The 20,342-nt window shown below is 32.9% G+C and overlaps 1 protein-coding gene across 2 annotated transcripts in view; it reads right to left on the bottom strand.

Moving 5' to 3' along the window:
- whd (carnitine O-palmitoyltransferase whd) overlaps positions 1–20,342 on the bottom strand; it is a 99,999-nt gene that overhangs the window by 45,675 nt on the left and 33,982 nt on the right. For both annotated transcript variants that reach the window (XM_088260970.1, XM_088260971.1), the window contains exon 3: positions 14,961–15,097. In XM_088260970.1, coding sequence (XP_088117096.1) covers positions 14,961–15,097 — 137 coding nt within the window. The remainder of the gene's footprint in view (positions 1–14,960; positions 15,098–20,342) is intronic.

Genomic DNA, 20,342 nt, shown 5'->3' with positions numbered 1-20,342 from the left:
GCTGTTGCCCCTATTACTGACTATGAGTGAAAAAGACAACTCAATTCATATTTTAATATATTTTACCATATGTAAACTGGAGTAAGATATAAGTATTTGTAATGGAAATAAATGTAAAAGTAAGTACTTATGTGACAATTTATTATTTATTAAAAAAAAACATATTGGTTAAACAAAATGTATTGTTAATGTATTTTTTTAAGCTCACTATAAATAAGTAATTCTGGAATGGAATAATTTCCTCTAGCATTTAGTCACACCGGTTCTGGAATTGTTTTTATGATTCCTTCTGAAGTATACTATATAGTATCCTGTTTTTCTGGCACTTCCAGTTCAGGCATACCACGACCTTGATCAAAGCGGAACCATCCTTTTTGGGATTTATTACAATTCCTAAAAAATTCCCCTTCCTACTTTACAATACAGGACTCATTTTATTTTAGTTTTTACGAGGAAGATTTTTTGAAGACCCTTGGTGATTTTCAGTTTTTTTTTCTTCTTTTCTGCCACTTTATCTTCTGGCACACAGAGACTGCTTAACCTTTCCTGTCCAGAGTAAAAAAAAAACAATCCGCGGGTTCCGAAGGGGGTACTGGCAATACCCCAAGTAAAATGCTAAAAATACAGGTTTTTCACAAATTCGGCTAATGTCAAAATGTTTATCATGCTATTGTTATTCTATTTTTTCCATTTAAATTTGAATTTTCTGCAATAAACAATAATTTTCAAAAAAACATAGTTGTGAAGAAGTTCTCTACGGAAATGACATTCAATTTCGCCCAATGTTTAAGCATCACTGGACAATAGGCGCTTCGGCCGGAAACGATGCAAGCGAGAGGGGGTGAGGAGAGAAAGAGAGAGAGAGAAGCATACTACTCGGTACATACTAGCGGGTTTCTAATTTGTCGTATATTATGGTGAAAAAAAAACAAAGAATGGTAAAAAAATCAGATAGCGAGAAACAATACAAAAATGACATTACGTTGTATGAACAGTTTGGACTTGGGTTTGGGAATATCTGTCCATCTGTAGCCTGATTTGGAAGTGAACGAATTTTCTTCATTTCTACTGTTGTCTACCATATGTACGGGCTTGACGCTGTTAGAGTCAGATTCATCAAGTTCTTGGATTATATAGTTATCTGAGTCGGCGTCGGAAGCATAATCTTTATTTTCTAACCCTAAATGGAATTCATCATCACTTATATACATACATCAGTGTCCGTATAGCTCAGAAGTTGCTCAATCATATCATCTGTCAATTATTTTCCACTCATTGTTAGGGTAAAGTAAATATTAAAATTATGACAATTTAATTAGTGTAAAAAGGTAGATATTTATAAAATAAATATGAAAATGCAATTGCACCAAGAAATTTCAGTAGATAATTTAAATTAATAATAATTCTTATTAGAAACGAAAAAAAACACTCTGTATTTGCCAAATAACGCTTGCGTTCGAGAACACGATTCACACGCGTGCAAATTTGGGGATCTACCGCCGATGGTTAAACTGTGGAGATAGATACAGCGCTAGTAAAGAAATTGATATCCCCTTCGGAACGGGACAGTTAAACGCTGTTAGAACATTTAAGATCGTGGGATTTGGAGGTTTACAAGGAGTAACCTCATTTGGGTGTGCAACATTAGAGCATGATGGTAGTGTGCCTGATATGTATATACATATATATATATATATATATATATATATATATATATATATATATATATATATATATATATATATATATATATATATATATATATATATATATATATATATATATATATATATATATATATATATATATATATATATATATATATATATATATATATATATATATATATATTTATTTATATTTATATTCTACTAACCCTTATCCGCACCCGATGGTGCACTGCATCTGCACTGATGTTGTATTGACGCAGTGTTATCTCGATAGTTACTTACATGAAGGCAAGGTGATCACTCATGCGAGTATAGTGGAATCAGTTTATGTTTGATAATAAACAAAGTTTTTTTGTTGATATTATGTTAAAAAAGAAAAAATAAATTGTATTTTAACATAAGAAAAATCACAAAAAGATGGCTCAGAACGAAACTCCTTTTCTGAAATAGTATGTGTTTATAATACTGATCTAGATTCGTTTCTATTACTGACCGCTGAAACTATTTATTATAATTATAAAACCAAGCAAAAATATATAGGTCAGAATTAGGCCCCCATAATCCAAAAACTGTATGCTATCCAAAGCAAGCAAGAAATTTACGTATTTAAGAATTTTCACAAATTTATGTAAACTTTAAAAATGCTCTCGTCTTACTCATTACTGACCTATAGGTCAGTAAAGGAAACTAATGAAATTTCGGGTGAATGTAATACTGACAACTTTTATTTTATAAATGTATTGTATTAATCATATGGTTATTTCACAAATACTTTGTTTTTTGTAAATTCAATACACTAAACTAACTAACACATATAAAATATTAGTAAATATCAATCATATAAAAATAATACACCTTTAAAATAAAACTTGAAAGATTAGGCTTGTCTGTTAAGGATTTTCCGTGTGCGCGCGCTACTTGCCAGATGTCCAAACTATAACTGATATTTCAAATATGAAAAATCAAAATATTGACTGTAAAACATTGTCATCACATAACACAAGCATGGCTGCAGTGTTGGTAATATTAAAAATTAGTAATAATTGAACCAGTGTCTTATTATCTGTTGTTTCTTTGAAATAGGTCAGCAATAGGGGCTAGGTCAGTTTTATAGACACTTACCTTAAATGTGATAATTAATTGTAGACATTTTATATCGTCTCAGACGTCGTATAAAGGTGACATTTGCAATTATTGACAAGTCTTGGAATTTCGACCCCGACCCTTATCATATTAGACACGTTTACAATGGTGGTTTATTTTCTTCAGTGACTAAACTTTGGCCCCAATGAAAAATATATTAAAATTGATATTAAATTATACGTTTTATTCACAATACTTATGCTCTCTTATATACAAGTACGCGAGCTTAAAGTCTCAGTATGGGTAATTATTGTATAGCTCATGAGCGATCGATTTTAAAAAAATACTTTTTCAAAAGAGGTCGTTGCTTTTTTCGGTTATGGATTCGATTACTCAGCTAATCACGCCATTCAGTCCCAAAATTTGGTTACGTATTTCTTTTTCCATATATTTGACAATTTGACATAAAAAAACTAAAGGTGGATACAAATATAAACCGAGAAACGAAACGATTACAACATTGGCCGTGCGTTGTGGAAATTTATAGGCGATATTTACTTTTCCATCCCTTGAAAACATACTTATTCTAGGCATTCATCGCGTACACAAGTATTGAATTCTATTACTTCTCTCGTTCTTAAAATACCATGGTAACCTTTGACTTATTTTTATCCATTTTCAACCCAACACCCATACATACATTAAATGTGAAAATCCTGACCAAAACGTTACATTTCCATTATAAATGATTTTATGTAATCAGGAATTCTAGCTTGTAAAATTGTTACGTTTTGTTACGATTTAATGATTTCATATTGATTCAACACGCATTGGATTGGTCACGTTTTTTCGCAACCTGAATTTAAGATTTCGATAGAACACATAAAAGGATTTTTTGTGCAATATTGGAAATGTAACTTTTTGGTGGGGACCTCCACAAACATTGTTCAATCGACGAAAATCATTGAAACGCATTTTTTTCATACGGATTACTAAGGGAAGGTAATGAATAACGTGAGTGAAAAGTTAACGAGGGTGAAAAATATAATTTTTCGAAAAGGAGTCACGTTGTACACAAACGTGAGTCGCCCCCGTCGAGTTTCTTTTATTTTTCAAATTCATCTTTGAAATGGCACGAGGGTATGTAGAGGAACAAAACACGTTTAATGAATTGTAATCAATGTTAAATTTTTACTTAAGGGGATATTCGCAAGCACAGAATTCATCCCACCGGAGAGGTGACATGTCAGTGCAAGTCCGTTTTTTTAAACAATTCATATTGGAAATGGAAATGGAAACGCGCTCCCTCAGACGAATGTGTGGAAAATCATTGTATGACAGAATTAAAAACGACGACATAAGAAAGGAATGTAAGGCTGAACGAGGAATAATTGAAAAGATTAGGAAGAGTTCTTTGCGGTGGTATGGACTTGTGGAGCGAATGGATAGCGAGAGAATGACTAAGAAAATATATGTGGCGAATGTGAGAGGGAAAACAGAACGTGGATGACCGAAAAAGACTTGGCACGATCAGATCAATCAGAACCTAAAATCTCGCGGTGTCAAAAGTCTGCGTAATCGGAGGGCATGTATGACTAGATGTATGGATGTGAAGGAGGCGAGGAGTGTATGTCAGGACAGAAGAGTGTGGCGTTCCATCCTCTCTGCCTACCCCTGCGGGGAAACGGCGTGATGGTAGTAGTAGTAGTAGTAGTAATATTGGATATTTTTTGTTTTTTAGAATACACATAGAAACAATATTTTTATATATTATCAATATTATTAATATTTAAAGCAATTACTTTGTGGTTAGTCATTTTTACTTATTTATTTTTTACAAAAATGTTAATAATATACCGGAGTGAGTGGTTATATACTAATGTTATTAACATTTTTGTAAAAAAATAAAGAAGTTATATTTTTATATATTTTTTTAACTCATCCCTTTCAATGACTCTATCCTTTCCAAAACCACATAATTATTTCAAAGTAAAACTAACGTTGAAAATGTAAAAACAGTGTTTTACGAAAAAAAACAATTATGTAAAATGTTATATGGATTTAGAGAAAATTGTGTTGCGACTTAACGAATACCGGGCCTTGAGGGTTGGAACGAATTAAATTTTACTTGGAATTTTTATTCGAGAGAGAATTTTAGCTAAAGGGATAAACATTATTTTTTAATCAGAAAAAACCATGGGCGATTCTTATTTATGGTCCGTATTTTAAGCACAGATAATGTCTGCATTGACCAATAAATTTGCTTGAATTTGCACAACGTTATCTTAAATTCACATTATATCAGCGATGCACCGAAGCGAGAAAATAACCAGTTCTACGCCAAAAATCAAGTCAGATTTTAGTTGAGCTACATGACATTTTAAACGGACCAAACTCAACGTGATATTTTCATATGTATATTTCTATTGCCATAAATGATTTACTAACGAAAGATATATTTATAAAATAACATGAAAAAAACTATCGTCTGTCTTTTGGACGTTGACGGCACAATGCTTTTAGACAAAAACCAAAGACATGAAAAGTAATACATACTCGTATATGATATATCCAAGGAGAGCGATTTGTCGATGAATGTTCATAAGTCGAAAGCTACCCATGATTGAAAAAGGTTTTTTAAAAGAGATGAAAACTAACTAAGTCTAAGCGGCTTATTATTAGAAATAGTATCTAATCGTGGTAGAGTAGGTTCGAACCGAGAAACTCTGACTCAAAAGTCCGCGACACTAACCACAGGACCACAACCCGACACTATAAATAAAACTAATATTTTAAAAATAAAAATTACTCCCTCAAACATTGCTCGTTTAGTGCAACAATTGGGTAGTTACGTAGTTTTTATGGTAAACATTTACTAAGTAACTAATCATCACACCGCTTCCCCGCAGGAGAGAATAGAACGCCACACCACTCTGTTTTTGCAAACATTATTCGCCTCTTCATCCATCTCCTCATACATACCCGCCGATTATTTTGACTCATCGAGTGACCACTTTCAAGTATTTGGTATACCTGATTGTGCCACGTTTTTCTCGGTCTTCCTCTGCTCCTTTTTCCGGCTTTATTCGCCTCATAAATTTGTTTTACCGTTCTTCCGCGCTCATCCGTTCCACGTGTCCAAACCATCTCAACACACCTACTTTAATTTTATCGATAATGCTTTGAAAGTAGATTGAGTGTGTTATACTACCATACCACAAAGTTAACAATGATTTTAATACACACATTTTAATTCAACTAATTGGTCGCGGAAAAACGCAATTCAAACTTGAAAAATTATTTTAGCCTTACGTGAAGTATTAAGACACACTCTCGTATCCTTGGACGAAGGCAGTTTGTGTACTTTAAAAGTAGGTGAGCATTCGCGTGTCATTTCACGAAACACGGGTGACACAACACAGTTCGAGTGCCGATGCGAGCGGCCCGCAGCCGCATACCTCGACATTACAAAATGATGAACGGCTCCTTCGAGCGTGAAAGCAAGACGTCGAAACGCGTGCATGCGAATTAATAAAGTGGTATACCCAGTGATTGGATTCAAAAATTTTAAGAACCGGTTCGCCCTTTAGGTACTAACTACCCCTACCACCCTCTATATTTTTTTTACATTTATTTATTAATTTGTTTTTTTATTTTTTTTATTCTGCATATAAGCAGAACATTCAGATAACAACTGAGAATGCTCCAAATTCTGAAGTGTATACCTAATTAAAAATGGATAGATTTTACCACAAAGTGACTGCCGAATCAATTAATAAACTAAATGCGATTACTGGGACGAAAGTGCAGCAAAACGACGTTCGGTAGATGTGAAACGAAAATAATGCAAGGCAGAGATGAGCATTATCTATCAATTGAAGAAAAGCGTGTAGCGATCGTTTGGAGACGTGGAACGAACGAATGAGGAAAAACCGGTAAAAACTAATATTTAAGGCGAATTTTGTTAAAAAATAGACAAGAAGAATACCGAGAAAAGTCTAGCATGAGTCCTTGAAATACTGGCAGTACGTCAAACACTTCAACACGAGTGGATATGTTACGAGTGTAAGAAGATGCGTGAATGTGGAAGAGGTGAAGAATGTTACAAATACAAAGTGGTGTGGCGTTATACACCCTTGACACCAACTCCTGCAGGTCATTTTCAATAATAATCGACAGGTATGTATGAGGGGATGCGTGAATGTAGAAGAAGCAAATATTGTTTTAAGCGAATATTCTTTAAGTCATTGTTTGTGTTCGTCTTAAATTGTAGTCTGTTTTTTTTTTATTTTTGGAAACATTGTTATTTTTTTTGTTGTGTTCTTATTGTTTTTATTTTATTAAAATTAAAAGAGGTAATGAGGGGATCCCGAGGGGTGGGGACGAAGTGTCGGCCTCTGTCCGTACATCCTCCTCCCCCCTCATTAATTGAATAGAGCAATATTTATTTCTTCAGAAATATTTTGAAGATTTTCCTCTATGTGCAGCTGACAGAGAGTCTCTCAGGACTCTGCGGGTGGATGGTGGGCTCAGATTCCAAAAAAAAAAAGCGAATATTGTTTGCAAAGGCAGATTGGTGGGGCGTTCTATTCTGCCTGCCTACCCCTGCGGGGAAGCGGCGTGATCGTGAGTTAATTTTTTCAAATACCAAGCTAATGCTTAAAAAACGTATTGTTAGTAAGGAAAAAAGATTTTTTTAAAGTATGCAAATGCACTACGCAAAACAAGGAAAATCAATTTGATCTTAAAATACAGCAAACTCCCCTATAACGTTGAGATAGGTACTGCGTTATCAGAGGGAACTTTATATGGGGTTAATGTTTAAAATTAAATTTTTATATTTCCACCAGCGAAAAAGACTGAAATGAGTCATTTAAAATTAATTTCATTAATTTATTTGGCAGTCACTATGTGGTAAAATCAATCCATTTTTACTTTAAGTTTTACTTAGTAAATACCACTATTTCTTAAAATCTACTATGACACGTGTTTCGATTCATTACGCATCATTTTCAAACACACACTTCAGGAGTTGGTGTCACAGTAAATTGGAAGAAATAGTGGTATTTACTAAGCAAAACTTAAATTTAAAATTAAAATACAATTTAAAACATTAACCCCATATAAAGTTCCCTCCGATAACGCGGTACCTATCTCAGCGTAATAGGAGGGGTTAACTGTAGTCCACCGTTACCTAGCAAAGATCAACCGTACAGATATTAGGTCCAATTTTACGTAGCTTAGCAAATCTCTCGTAAAATGTTACAAAGAAAAACTTGCAGTCACGTGTTTTATGAAACCCTTCGGCATTTAAACGCTTCCAGTAAACTTCTCTTCAAGACTATGATTTTCTACGATAATGCATTTTCCTTTGGTTCGCACTCAAACGCGTGTCGGTTTGATTATTAACAGCTGATTTTCAGTGTTTACTGTTTTGTCATGAAAGTAAACATAAAACTTAAAGCTTGAAACCTAAAACATGCTATAAACGTAAACATAAAATTGTTATTACCTCATAACATGTGCTGTATATCAATCAATAAAACGTAATTATAAATTAATGTGTTTGACAGTACAAGCATATGTGGCATTTATTGCAGATATATATATGTGTGTATATATATATATATATTTATATATATATATATATATATATATATATATATATATATATATATATATATATATATATATATATATATATATATATATATATATATATATATATATATATATATATATATATATATATATTATTGAAGTCAAAACTATTTGTCCGCCTCCGTAGTGTAAGGTCAGCTAGCTCGGCTACCGATCTGGAGGTCCCGGGTTCGATTCCATGAAGTGGAGGTCAAATAAATATTAAGTTATTTTATCACTCTAATATTTATTCAATATTACACAGGACTGGTACCTGGAGCGGAGGGCTGATCACCTTTCCTTCATGTGCAACGGTCAAGATAACACTGTGTTGATATGATGTAGTGCCTTATGCACCAAGGGTTGGAAGAAGTTAATCTCCTAAGGAGGCGATTCGATAATCGATAATCAGACGAGAATCGAGTAGTTGACTGTTTATTAGGCACAATTCGTTACACGAAAGAGAAGAAAGATATAACCGACGCCACGGGAGTGAAGCAAAAGAGAGCGACGTATACACAACGATAGAAGTTATAGTTGTAGTTGTAGTTGTGTCTCGCATACATAAAAATAGTACCCCCCCCCCCCTCTAACGAAGGCTTAAAAGGCTTAGTAAAACCGGCCCTTAATGCATTAGTGCTTTTGTAATTAAAATTTTACCTGGTTATTTCCAAGGATTATGAATTCCGAGTAAAATTAAAAATAAAAACGGATGGATATCACTAAGTGACTGCGGAATTAATTATAAATTCCAAGTAAAATTTAAAATAAAAATGGATATATTTTGCTTCTTGAATCACGTTTATCCGTCGATTTTTAACATAGAGAAAAAATCTCATATTTTAGTTAACATAAACTAATAATTTTAGTATTACCAATTGGAGCACTAATCAACGACAGTGTAAATATTGAACTAACAGAATATTTTTAATGAAAATTTCATATTGTTGTATTTCTTTTGAGATGCTCCCACATTGAATCACTTGTATTCTATATTTTTCAAGAAATTTATTTTTCTGTGCTTTTTGTTATAAGTTAAAATATTACGGGAAATATGAATACGGGTATATGTGCTTGAACGCAAATATGTACGTTGCACGTCAAATAGACATCCTATTAGAATAAAATCAAAGTTTCAGAGTAGGTACTTCTGAGAAATCCAAAAAAAAATATTAGAAGTCTATCATTAAGTAATAAATAATAAACTTTATTTACTTTTAAAACACCCTTCACGATACTCATTAGCCTGTTTATATCTTATATTTTACTCATCACAAACCATAAATCATTAGTATGACCAAGTGTAAATAATGAATACACAGAATATTTTATATGCAAATTTTGTATTGTCGTATGTCTCATGAGATGCTCTATCTCTCTCTCGGTCTGTCTCTCATTGAATCTCTCTTATTCTTTATTTTTACTTGGTAAACACATCTTGTTACAAGGTTAAAAGGTTGCAAAATGCCCAGGCAATTGCCGATTCTCACATTCCGGTCAGCAATCTGAGCCTGCTCTCCCCCATAATAATTTCGTTTTGCATTCACGAATATATGTATATATGTATATACTCTACACATTAAACTTTTTTTTTTTGGATTCCCTCGGTATTTATAAAACATCATGTATTCAATAGCATGCTCGTGCGAATTGTTATATGCTCATTACTTACGTGATGACCAAACAACAATCGTACGAATACTTTATCGAATACGTGGTTTTTTACTAATACAGAGAGAATCTTTCAAATAATCATAGGACATCTCAAGAGAAGAATATGGAAGTCTGGTTATTTACAGGGCTAACGATCTGTCTTAGGCTGGTTCACGATTCTACCCGTGATTGATAACCACAACTTCACAAATTTTTAGAATTCCTACATACTCGTATATCATAAATTTCATAACGCTTTCTTTACGTGTGTTATTGAGAAGAATCTTGTATACATTTAAATAAGGGTCTCTGCTGAATAAAAAAAAATCACCCAACTTAACCATAGATGCTGCTGAGAACTCACATATGAATTGACGTGTCAATTATACAATGTTGGTCGAGTCGAGTAGAGAGTACCTAAATATATGGTCACACTATCATCAAAACAATAATTAGTTTATTTTACGATTTTCACGTCATTCCTGGAATTTGGCAGTTAACATAAATCTGATAAAATTTATACCCAAAAAGCATGACGTGATTCTGGAAACGACCAATAGAAAGACGATAACACCAGACAGGATTCGCGGAATATCGCACTGGTACCATAAGTTGGAAATAAATTACAGCTGAGATTTCAACAGTACGTGTGTAGTATACCACATTAGATGGCGTTAAAAAAACAAACTACAAAACTACTAGAAGTCAGGTATAATTGAACGTATTTATTGTAACTGCAGATTTCCATATTCAATTGTTGGGTAATATATCCAAAACTAAACACGATTATTGGATTTAATTCTGCTTTTATTTACATACTCACTCCTTTCAACAACGTCATATTTCAAAAAACTTGATTATTAAGGAGATCGTTTTTAAAGTTCAAAAATATAATAAAATGTATTAAAAATAAAAATCAAGCCATTTATTGAACTTTTTACTGATCAACAGATCTTTTTAGGTGAAACCTGAATGTTTTATCTCCATTTGAAAAATATTTAGTATATTTAAAAAAATAATTAATCAATACCTTTTCTTCAAAATGCAAAAACAACACATTCTGCCCTGTAGTGGGTAAATATTAATTTAAAATATGCTGCTTTTGCTGGAATATACATAGTTCATTTTCTGGGCATTCCGAAAACATGCACAACTGAAAATTGATTATTTTTTATATATGACGTTGTTGAAAGGAGTGAGCGATATTTGATAATATGTGACGCGTTTCGTCTTATTAAGACATTATCAAACACTGTGAGTATTTGATAATGTCTTAAGAAGACGAAACGCGTCACATATTACCATATTTGTGTAAATAAAAGTAAAATTCAATCCAATAACCGTGTTTAATTTTGGATATATTACCCAACAATAATTGAACGTGATCGAAGCGTAGATCAATTAATTGTATTATACTAAAGTGTCTTGAATTCGCACCATACATATAAAACGATTATTTTAAACAACATTTTGAGTGTGTCCAAATACCCGTTCACAAAGAAAAGTTATATTGATAGATGAAGAATAATATGAATGACAGAGCTAACGACCGTCATAGGATAGATTAAGTAATCACTTTACACACTTGTAACATTCACCAATTCTACACGCGATTGCCAATCAAACTACTTAAATTCTTGAAACTTCTAGATATATTGCTCAAACTCGAAACACAGCGTGCGACAGTCACTAGAGACATCTATGGTGGAATGAGGAAAGCTTTTGTTAAGCAGAAACTCTTTCATTTGTATGTGAGGTTTGAATCAGGGATTATATTCACATACTTGAGAAACTCTAGAAATAATGATTTAAAATTTTTATTTAAACTTTTAATTTGACTAGTTCATTTATTTACAACATTTTGAGTATGTCTTAGTACCTACTTGTTCATAAATCTGGATTATCTCCAATTAGAAGTTATTTTTTTATATTATTATTTACCCATATTTCCATATTCTTCTTCATGTGTGTTGAGATGTCCAAAACAATGTAAAATATAACTTCTAAACTGAGATCATTCAGATTTGTGCACAAGTATTTGGACGAATTTAAAATGTTGTATCAAAAACGTAAGCTTCAAATAAACACATAAATAGAGAAAAATAAGGAATACCATCAAATCGGGTGACCAAAAAGTAACGATTACTTTTAGGTGCATCCATTGGCCACATACGAGTATAAATAAGTTCATTATATTGCGGTGCTACTGTGGCGAGAACTCGTTTTACACGTCTTATGGTTCGAATCGTGTTGTGAAACGAAACCAGGTTTTGTATTGCACGCAGTAATTTGTTGCATTATCGTCCGGCGGTGCACTCGAAACAAGCAAAGGTAAAAATATATATACCGCAAAAACGTCTAGAACCTCTGTAAATTCGACGTTCATCGGTTTATGGAGTATGTTATAACTCCATCAGAAGATATCTTAATTTTTGCAAATGGAGTCGTACGTCAATAATATTTGACATTTGTGAACTAGACAGCAGTACAAATACAGTATATTCTCTTTGCCTACCCCTGCGGAGAAGCGGCGTGATGGTTAGTTAGTTAGTTAGTTATTACAATATGAAAAATAACTCCTGTGATTGGAGATATTCCAGATTTGTGAACAAGTATTTGGACACACTCAAAATGTTGTAAATAAATTGACTCGTCAAATTTTAAGCTAAAATAATAAAATGAAAATAATAATTTCTAGCGTTTCTCATGTATGCCATTATAATCCAGGACTTAACATAAAAATGAAAGAGTTTCTGCTCAACAAAAAGCTTATTTCATTTCACCAATAGATGTATCTAGTGAAATTCTAGTGATTCAAGCACTATGTTTCGAAATTTAATCATACTCGTATATAGAGAACTTCTAAGAATTTGAGTAGGATTGGTGAATGTTACACGTGTGTAAAGTGATCACTTAAACCAGTCAATGACGGTCATAAGCCCCGTAAATGGCCAGACTTCCATATCCTTCTTCACCTATGTTGAGATGTCTAAAAATAATTTGAGATTGATTAAATTAACGGCATATACAACCCTTCCCACTGGACTAGCCAACCCTCGATTCGTTTATACGGATTCGTTCAACAAACTCCACTGCATCTAAATAAGTTTTCTGATTAAATCCCTGGACGCAAATTTGCAAGGGTTGATTAAATTAGTTCATGTAGTTTTTTTTTCAACCAATTCGCTGTAGTAATTGCGTCGCTAAAAGAGGGTAGAGAGGGACAAAAATCGTCATCTTGGTTCGACAAAGCTATATCTGGAAATTATTTCGAATATCGTTTTTTTTTAATAGCAGTTTTAAACACGGCTAGAATATTTTTGACTATTCTCAATTATATATCAGATTGAAGTTTTGTGGTGACATTTCTTGGTGGAAGTGCATTTTATATGATTAATTGAGAAATGGAAATTACTCATCGGGAATATTATATATTTATGACTTATGCAGGGCTATTTTTTTCCCATGTAACGGTGGAACGGCTTTTCGGCACTTTTTTTTAGGGAAATTTTGTTTTTTTAGGGAAGTTTGAACGGCTTTTCGGCACTTCTTTTTAGGGAAATTAAGTTTTTTTAGGGAAATTACAATCTTTAATTCTATAATTCATCAAAATGATAACATATTGTATTGTAATGAATATTTAAATGATATTTGAATATAACTTTTTTAGTAAAAAGCTTGACATGGAGTGAGTTCCGGGACCTTTGTCCCAAATAAATAAATAAATAAAATAAGAACTGTATAGTTTTTTCAACATATATTTTATTTGATCAGCGACCTGGCTTGCTGACCGATTTGGAACCATATGATGATATCGGCAGTGATGAAACCCGGTAAATGGTCAAATAAAATATGTGTGGAAAAAACAACCAGTAAATAGAGTACTTATATAGTATTATACGCGTAGATACGAGCATAAAATGCAGTTCCACCGACAAATTTCCGTCCAAAACTGAAATCTAATTAAAAATGAAACGTTTGTATGAAAAAAGCTCCGAACAATGTAACGATTAAAGCCTTTGTATGCAGGATCAAAAAAATAGGTTTTGTAAATATCGGAATAACTCGTCTAGCGGGTATGTACGTGATTTTCAGCATTCTGTAAAGCTCCATCAGTTGCATCACTAATTAAATCAAAATCCGTCAAAGGATCGTTTTACACAGAGCCTACGTAACAAATCTATCGAAAATACTAAAATTATCGTTTTAGAAAAAAACGGTAACGAGAAATTTTTTCGCAGATAGAACGTCGTCGAACCAACGCGAGAAAGGAGAACATGAGAATATGTCGATAGTATCAAGGCGAGAAGTGAGAACATGACGATATCGCTGGTTAAATGCAAAAGGGACACAACGCAAAAAAATAAACTCTTAATTCCAAAAATTGTATCTAAATCGTCAACATTTTCATATTCGAAAAAGACACCAATTATACTAGCGTTAGAAATGTCCATTTCTAACGTTAGAATCATGGTTATCTTTCGAATGTGAATATGTTAACGATTTAGATACCAAGGTGTGTTAAGATGGTTTGGACATGTGGAACGTATGAGTGAGGAAAGAACGGTTTAAAAAATTATGAGGTGAATGTAGTTGGAAAAAGAAGCAGAGGAAGAGCAAGGAAAACTTGGCACGATCAGGTATGTCAAATGCTTGAAAGCGGCCGGGTCAGGAGTCGTAATAATCGTCGAGTATGGATGAGGAGATGCATGAATGTAGAAGGGGCGAAGAATGTTTGCAAAGTCTCTCTAGTTAGTTAGTTAGTTAGTTTAGATACCATTTTAGGAATAAAGAGTTTAATTTTTTTGCGTTGTGGCCCTTTGGCATTTAGCCAGCGATATGTCGGTAGTACAAGGCGAAAAATAAGAACATTATGTACATATATGTGGACAGTAAGAATGCGGGTAAAGTCACCTGTCGATGTATCCCAGTATGTTGTTGACAACGTCGAAGGGTAGCGGGAGGCCGGCGAAGTGGGCTGCGATGAGCACCGCGCAGACGGCCCACAACGAGTTGAGCTGGGCCGGGTAAACGCCATTGTGGATGCTATTCTGCAAAGCGAAAAACAACAAAGTCAGTACAAGAAAAAGCAGATTAACCTTTCATTTTTTTAAATGATAGAACTAGGCATAATCGATTGAGGGGTCGCTCGCAAGCACACAATTCGGTGAGCGAGCGACTGCGCGAGACGCCAAACGTGCCAGATTTTTTAACTCCTTAATTTTCGGTATCATTTTTTTTTCAAATTCATATACTTATTTATAAGAAAAACAGTGTTTCAAGAAAAAAAATCAATAAAGTTAAATGTCACCTGAGTTTGATGAAAATAACATAGCGGGCCATCGAATAAATAAAGTTTTAGGCATACAGTTTCAACAAAGGAAGAATGTAAAAGAACTGTTGATTACTACGGATTCTTATCAGCAACTAATGGTGCATAGGGCACTGCATCAAACTGATTTAATTTTAATTTGATCATTTAGTATTTAGCAAGGTAATCAGTCCCGCGGTTCACGTGCCAGTCAAGGGTAATGGTCAAATAAATATTTACTTGAAAATAAGCCACTTATTTACTGTGTCCCTCGCCTGGAAATCGAACCCGGGACCTCCAGCGTGGTAGCCAAATGCGCTAACCACTCCGCTATAGAGGCGGACAAAACACTGTTTATTACTTACGCATAAACTAACTTTGTCAAAACTAAATATTACTAAATATCGTGGTTTCAGATAAACATTGTGATTTTTTTACACACATACATACTTTCTTTTAAATCGGTCTTTTTTACCATTATATTTTTATCAAAATACCAAAATACTACAATTATACCATTCGCTCAGAAAAGTATGTTAATGCTATTTGTGTGCACATAAAAGATACCTACGAAAACTTGTGATTTTTCCGTATGGAAATACAGTATATTATGTGAAAATCGAGTCCTCTTGTTTATTTTAATAAAATTCAAATAAAAAAAATCACGTTAATACATACAATGATGATCACAATTTAAACTTCAAAAATAATTTAAAACATTTTCGGGTGTGTTCAAATCCTTGCTCACAAATTTGGGTATGACCACCGAGGAGTTATTTTTATACATTACCATCTCAACATTCATGAAGAAAAATATGAAAGTTTGAATATTTACAGAAATTGTGATCTGCTATAGGCTGGTAAATCAGCCTATGACAAGTCATAAGCCATGAAATTACCCAGATATCAATATTCTTATTCATCTATGCTGAGAGGTCGAAGTACAAAAAAAATATATATATATTTATACACAAATGTGTTTAAGCATTTTCCGGGATTATATTTATTTAATTTCAAAACATATTACATACAAAAGTCACATATATATAATATTCCTGATCATTAATTTCTATTACTCAGTTTGGGACATGGGATTAAGGCAAACAAGGCTGAAACACAAATGAAAAGTTTAAAAAAGACATTCTCATATGAAACTTGACAATGGACACTATGAAATTAATATATGATTTTCAATACGCGTGTTTAACTAACTAACAAACTAACCATCAAGCCGCTTTCCGCAGGGGTAGGTAGAGAGGATAGAACGCCACACCACTTGTATTTGCAAACATTCTTCGCCTCTTCCACGTTCACGCATCTCCTCATACATACCCGCCGATTATTTCGACTAGATTTTATAATTGTAAAAATCTACTTGTATTTATAATTGTTAAAATCGATAAGTAAATGGGGAGCATACCAGGTAAGCATACGAACGGCGGAGGTAATCCATGACACGACCGGCCGAGAAAAAATCACAACGTTTTCTGTACCGAGCGAGTTATACATAGGAAGAATCGATAAGTACTCGTACAATAATAATATACAGGTACATTACTTTTCAATACGAGCTCAGATCTATATAAAAGTGTACTCGTTTGGATAAACGGGCTGATTTTACATATTGTACTTGGAACTGAAATACACAACATCTTCACATAAACATTACATATTCAAGCAGAGGTGGCCGAAATTGTCGGCAGGGCATTTCATTTAAAAAATAGTAGTAACTTTTCACCATTTTTCGACATTTACGACATTTTCCCCCCTTTATTAACGACTGTAGCTAATTTTTACATAATATAATACATGCATACATGATAAAATAATATGTTTTCTCTTTTAAAGTATATTATTGGTTCGGTATTTATCTAAACAAGGATGCACATATAAAAACACAAGGAACTATGCATAAGCTTGAAATATTGTATTTCTTTAATGTTTTTCGCAGATACTTTGTGGCACATTTTATAAACTTTATAAAATAAAACAACTTTGTTTTAACCACTTTTTATTGGTACACTTTATCCAACCGGTTTCGACAAGAACCTTGCCATCATGAGTATTTCAATGTTTTAGAATTTAGTACATAAACCCAAGGTTCTTGTCGAAACCGGTTGGATAAAGTGTATTGATAAAAAGTAGTTAAAACAAAGTTGTTTTATTTTATAAAGTTTATGAAATATTGTTTTTTCATAGTAAGGAAGTGACATATTCCAGATATCGATATGGTCCTCGAAATCGTTTCGAGTGTGTCCAAACACTCGTTCACAAATCTGGATTATCTCCGCTCAAGAGTTATTTAATACATTTTCGACATCTCGTGAGATGTCTAAAATGTATAAAATAACCCCCAAAGCAAAAGGAGCAGATGAATACAGAGAAAAACTTGGCATTATCAGGTAGGTAAAATAATTGGCGGGTACGTATGAGGAGATGCGTGTATGTGTTGGAGGAGAAGAATGTTTGCAAAGACAGAGTAGTGTGGCGTTCTATTCTCTCTGCCTACTCCTGCGGGGAAGCGGCGTGATGGTTAGTTAGTTAGTATAATCAAAAGTATTTTAAGAAACGCATAGAAGTGTATCATTAAATCTATATTTAACCTGACCGTATTGTATTGAAAGTATAATTTAGTGACGATTTTTTTTCGTATAAACTTGTGATAAATTTTATTTTTGTTCTAAATGTACATTTACTAAAAAATAATAAAATACCCAATATGGAAATGGATACTGAAATATGAAAAATAATGCAACCGAAAATAGTCTAATTAACACGCAAAAATAACACACCGAAACTAAAATAATAAAGTCGTTATTAATTAAAAGTATTTAAGTATAGAAATGTAAGTGAATCATTAAATATAACTTATTATCTGAGTATCGTGTTGAAAGTATGGTTATTTTTTAAATATAAAATAAGTATAAATACTGCCACACTCTAACAACACAGTAGCGACTGAGTGTTTAAAAATACGATGGGAATTTTTGTTTACCTTTTATAAAACACCTTATATTGTCATTGAAACGTGACGTCAACGTTCCAAAGTATAAATAGAGGTGAACAATATAATATCGCCGGTGATAATAAGAACCCATCGCACGTATTCACGAATCCTGTTGAAATTTGACCTTGGGTCCGCAAAACGACCCCCTGATCAAATCACAATTTATGTGGCGCGGTGGCCCAAACACCATGTGCCTAAACCCATAAAACGCGAGCCGCTTGACGAACTTTCCAACAATAATGAGAAATTTGAAATAAATAATATTTTGATATTCTCAATATTATGAATATTTAAAGCATTTACTTTGTGGTTAGGCATTTTTACTTATTTATTTTTTTACAAAGATGTTAATAATATTTTGCTGTAATAGTGATTGTCCTGACGAAGAGACGGGTACGTCTCGAAACAGGTAGACATAAAAATCTCGGTGAGTGGTTATATACTAATATTATTAACATTTTTGTAAAAAAAAATAAATAAGGAAAAATTTTATATTTCTCTGTGGTTTCTTTCGTATAAAGCGTCACAACGGCTGCGGCTGTTGGTACTGATGTTAAGTACACATAACAATAATTTTAATTAAAAAAAATACGTTTATTAAACTCAAATCATTATATTATACCCAGTACCACACAAAGGCCAAATAATGAATGACTTCTAATATAAAAAATTAAAATAATAATTGAATGAATACATAATATATTGTTTCAAAATTCTTTACCTTTGCTTTTCATTTTCCCCATTATTCTCAAACACCCCAGACTCACCCCCCCCCCTCTCAGATAATATTTAGTTTATATTCAGACCCAAAAATGGAAGCATATGGAGCTTCCGAAACTAATCGTCAAAATAAATATAACTCGAGTGGTAAAAAACAAGTGTCCTCATTCACAATATTATATTTACATACAAGTGCTATTTTAATATCAATATTTTAACAAATACAATAAATTTACATATTAATTTTCAATCAAACACAGAGATTTTTTGAGTCTTCCAAGTTGTATTTTATTAACAAAAACACATTTAAAAAAATTATTGTGACAATTGTTTCGCCTAGATATGGCATTTTCAAACGAATGTCGTTTGAAAATGCCATAACTAGGCGAAACAATTGTCACTATATAAACTTTTTATGTGTTTTTGTTAATAAAATATAACTTAGTAGACGCAAAAAATCTGTGTTTGATTTAAAATTAATACACAAATTGAAATGGAGTTTTACATATCGATCAATAAAAAATTCAATAAATTTTTAATTAACGTTGTGTGTTCGTGTACTATCGAGTGCTCGGATGAAATGCATAGTATGTGAGAAATTCCCTTCCGCTATCGAAACTCCAATTTAAATTTCAAACTTCTGATTACGAATATCCACTTCCAATTTGAAATTTCCATGTTGTAATCCCAGATTCCGCGGGACTGAAAGTCCTTCGGGATCCCGGGATCATATTTCCCGTCATATGAGTCGTCAATAGATTGCGTAGGGACCAGCTGCAACGAATCAAAATAGACGACCAAATTGCAAATCAAATCCTATGTCGCATGTCCGATGTAAAAATGTGTACATATGAAGAGGAAACCATCAATCTCGGTGCTAGTAAATTCTCCTGATGCAACAAGCGCTTGGGACCATTGCCGGCGTAAGGATTCGAGTAGTAAGATATTGATGAAAAGGTTGTGTTTTTAAACTTTATAAAATTAAACAACTTTGTTTTGACCACTTTTTTATTGATAGTAGACTTTAACCTACCGGTTTCGACAAGGATTAAATAAACCCTGACGATGACAAGGTTCTTGTCGAAACCGGTAGGTCAAAGTGTACTAATAACAAAATAGTGGTTAAAACAAAGTTTATAAAATGTGCCACAAAGTATCTGCGAAAAACATTCAAGAAAAAGTTGTGTTTTTAATTTGTTTTACTTGGTATATACCACTATTTTATTAAAATCTATTTTGACACTGAATTTTGTATAAA

Source organism: Brachycentrus maculatus, unplaced genomic scaffold (assembly GCF_059751285.1).
Source record: "Brachycentrus maculatus isolate JH-2025_06_01 unplaced genomic scaffold, ASM5975128v1 h1tg000144l, whole genome shotgun sequence".
In the NCBI taxonomy this organism is placed as follows: Eukaryota; Metazoa; Arthropoda; class Insecta; order Trichoptera; family Brachycentridae; genus Brachycentrus; species Brachycentrus maculatus.
The sequence above is the reverse complement of the archived record's forward strand: the minus strand, read 5'-3'. Positions and strand labels throughout refer to the sequence as shown.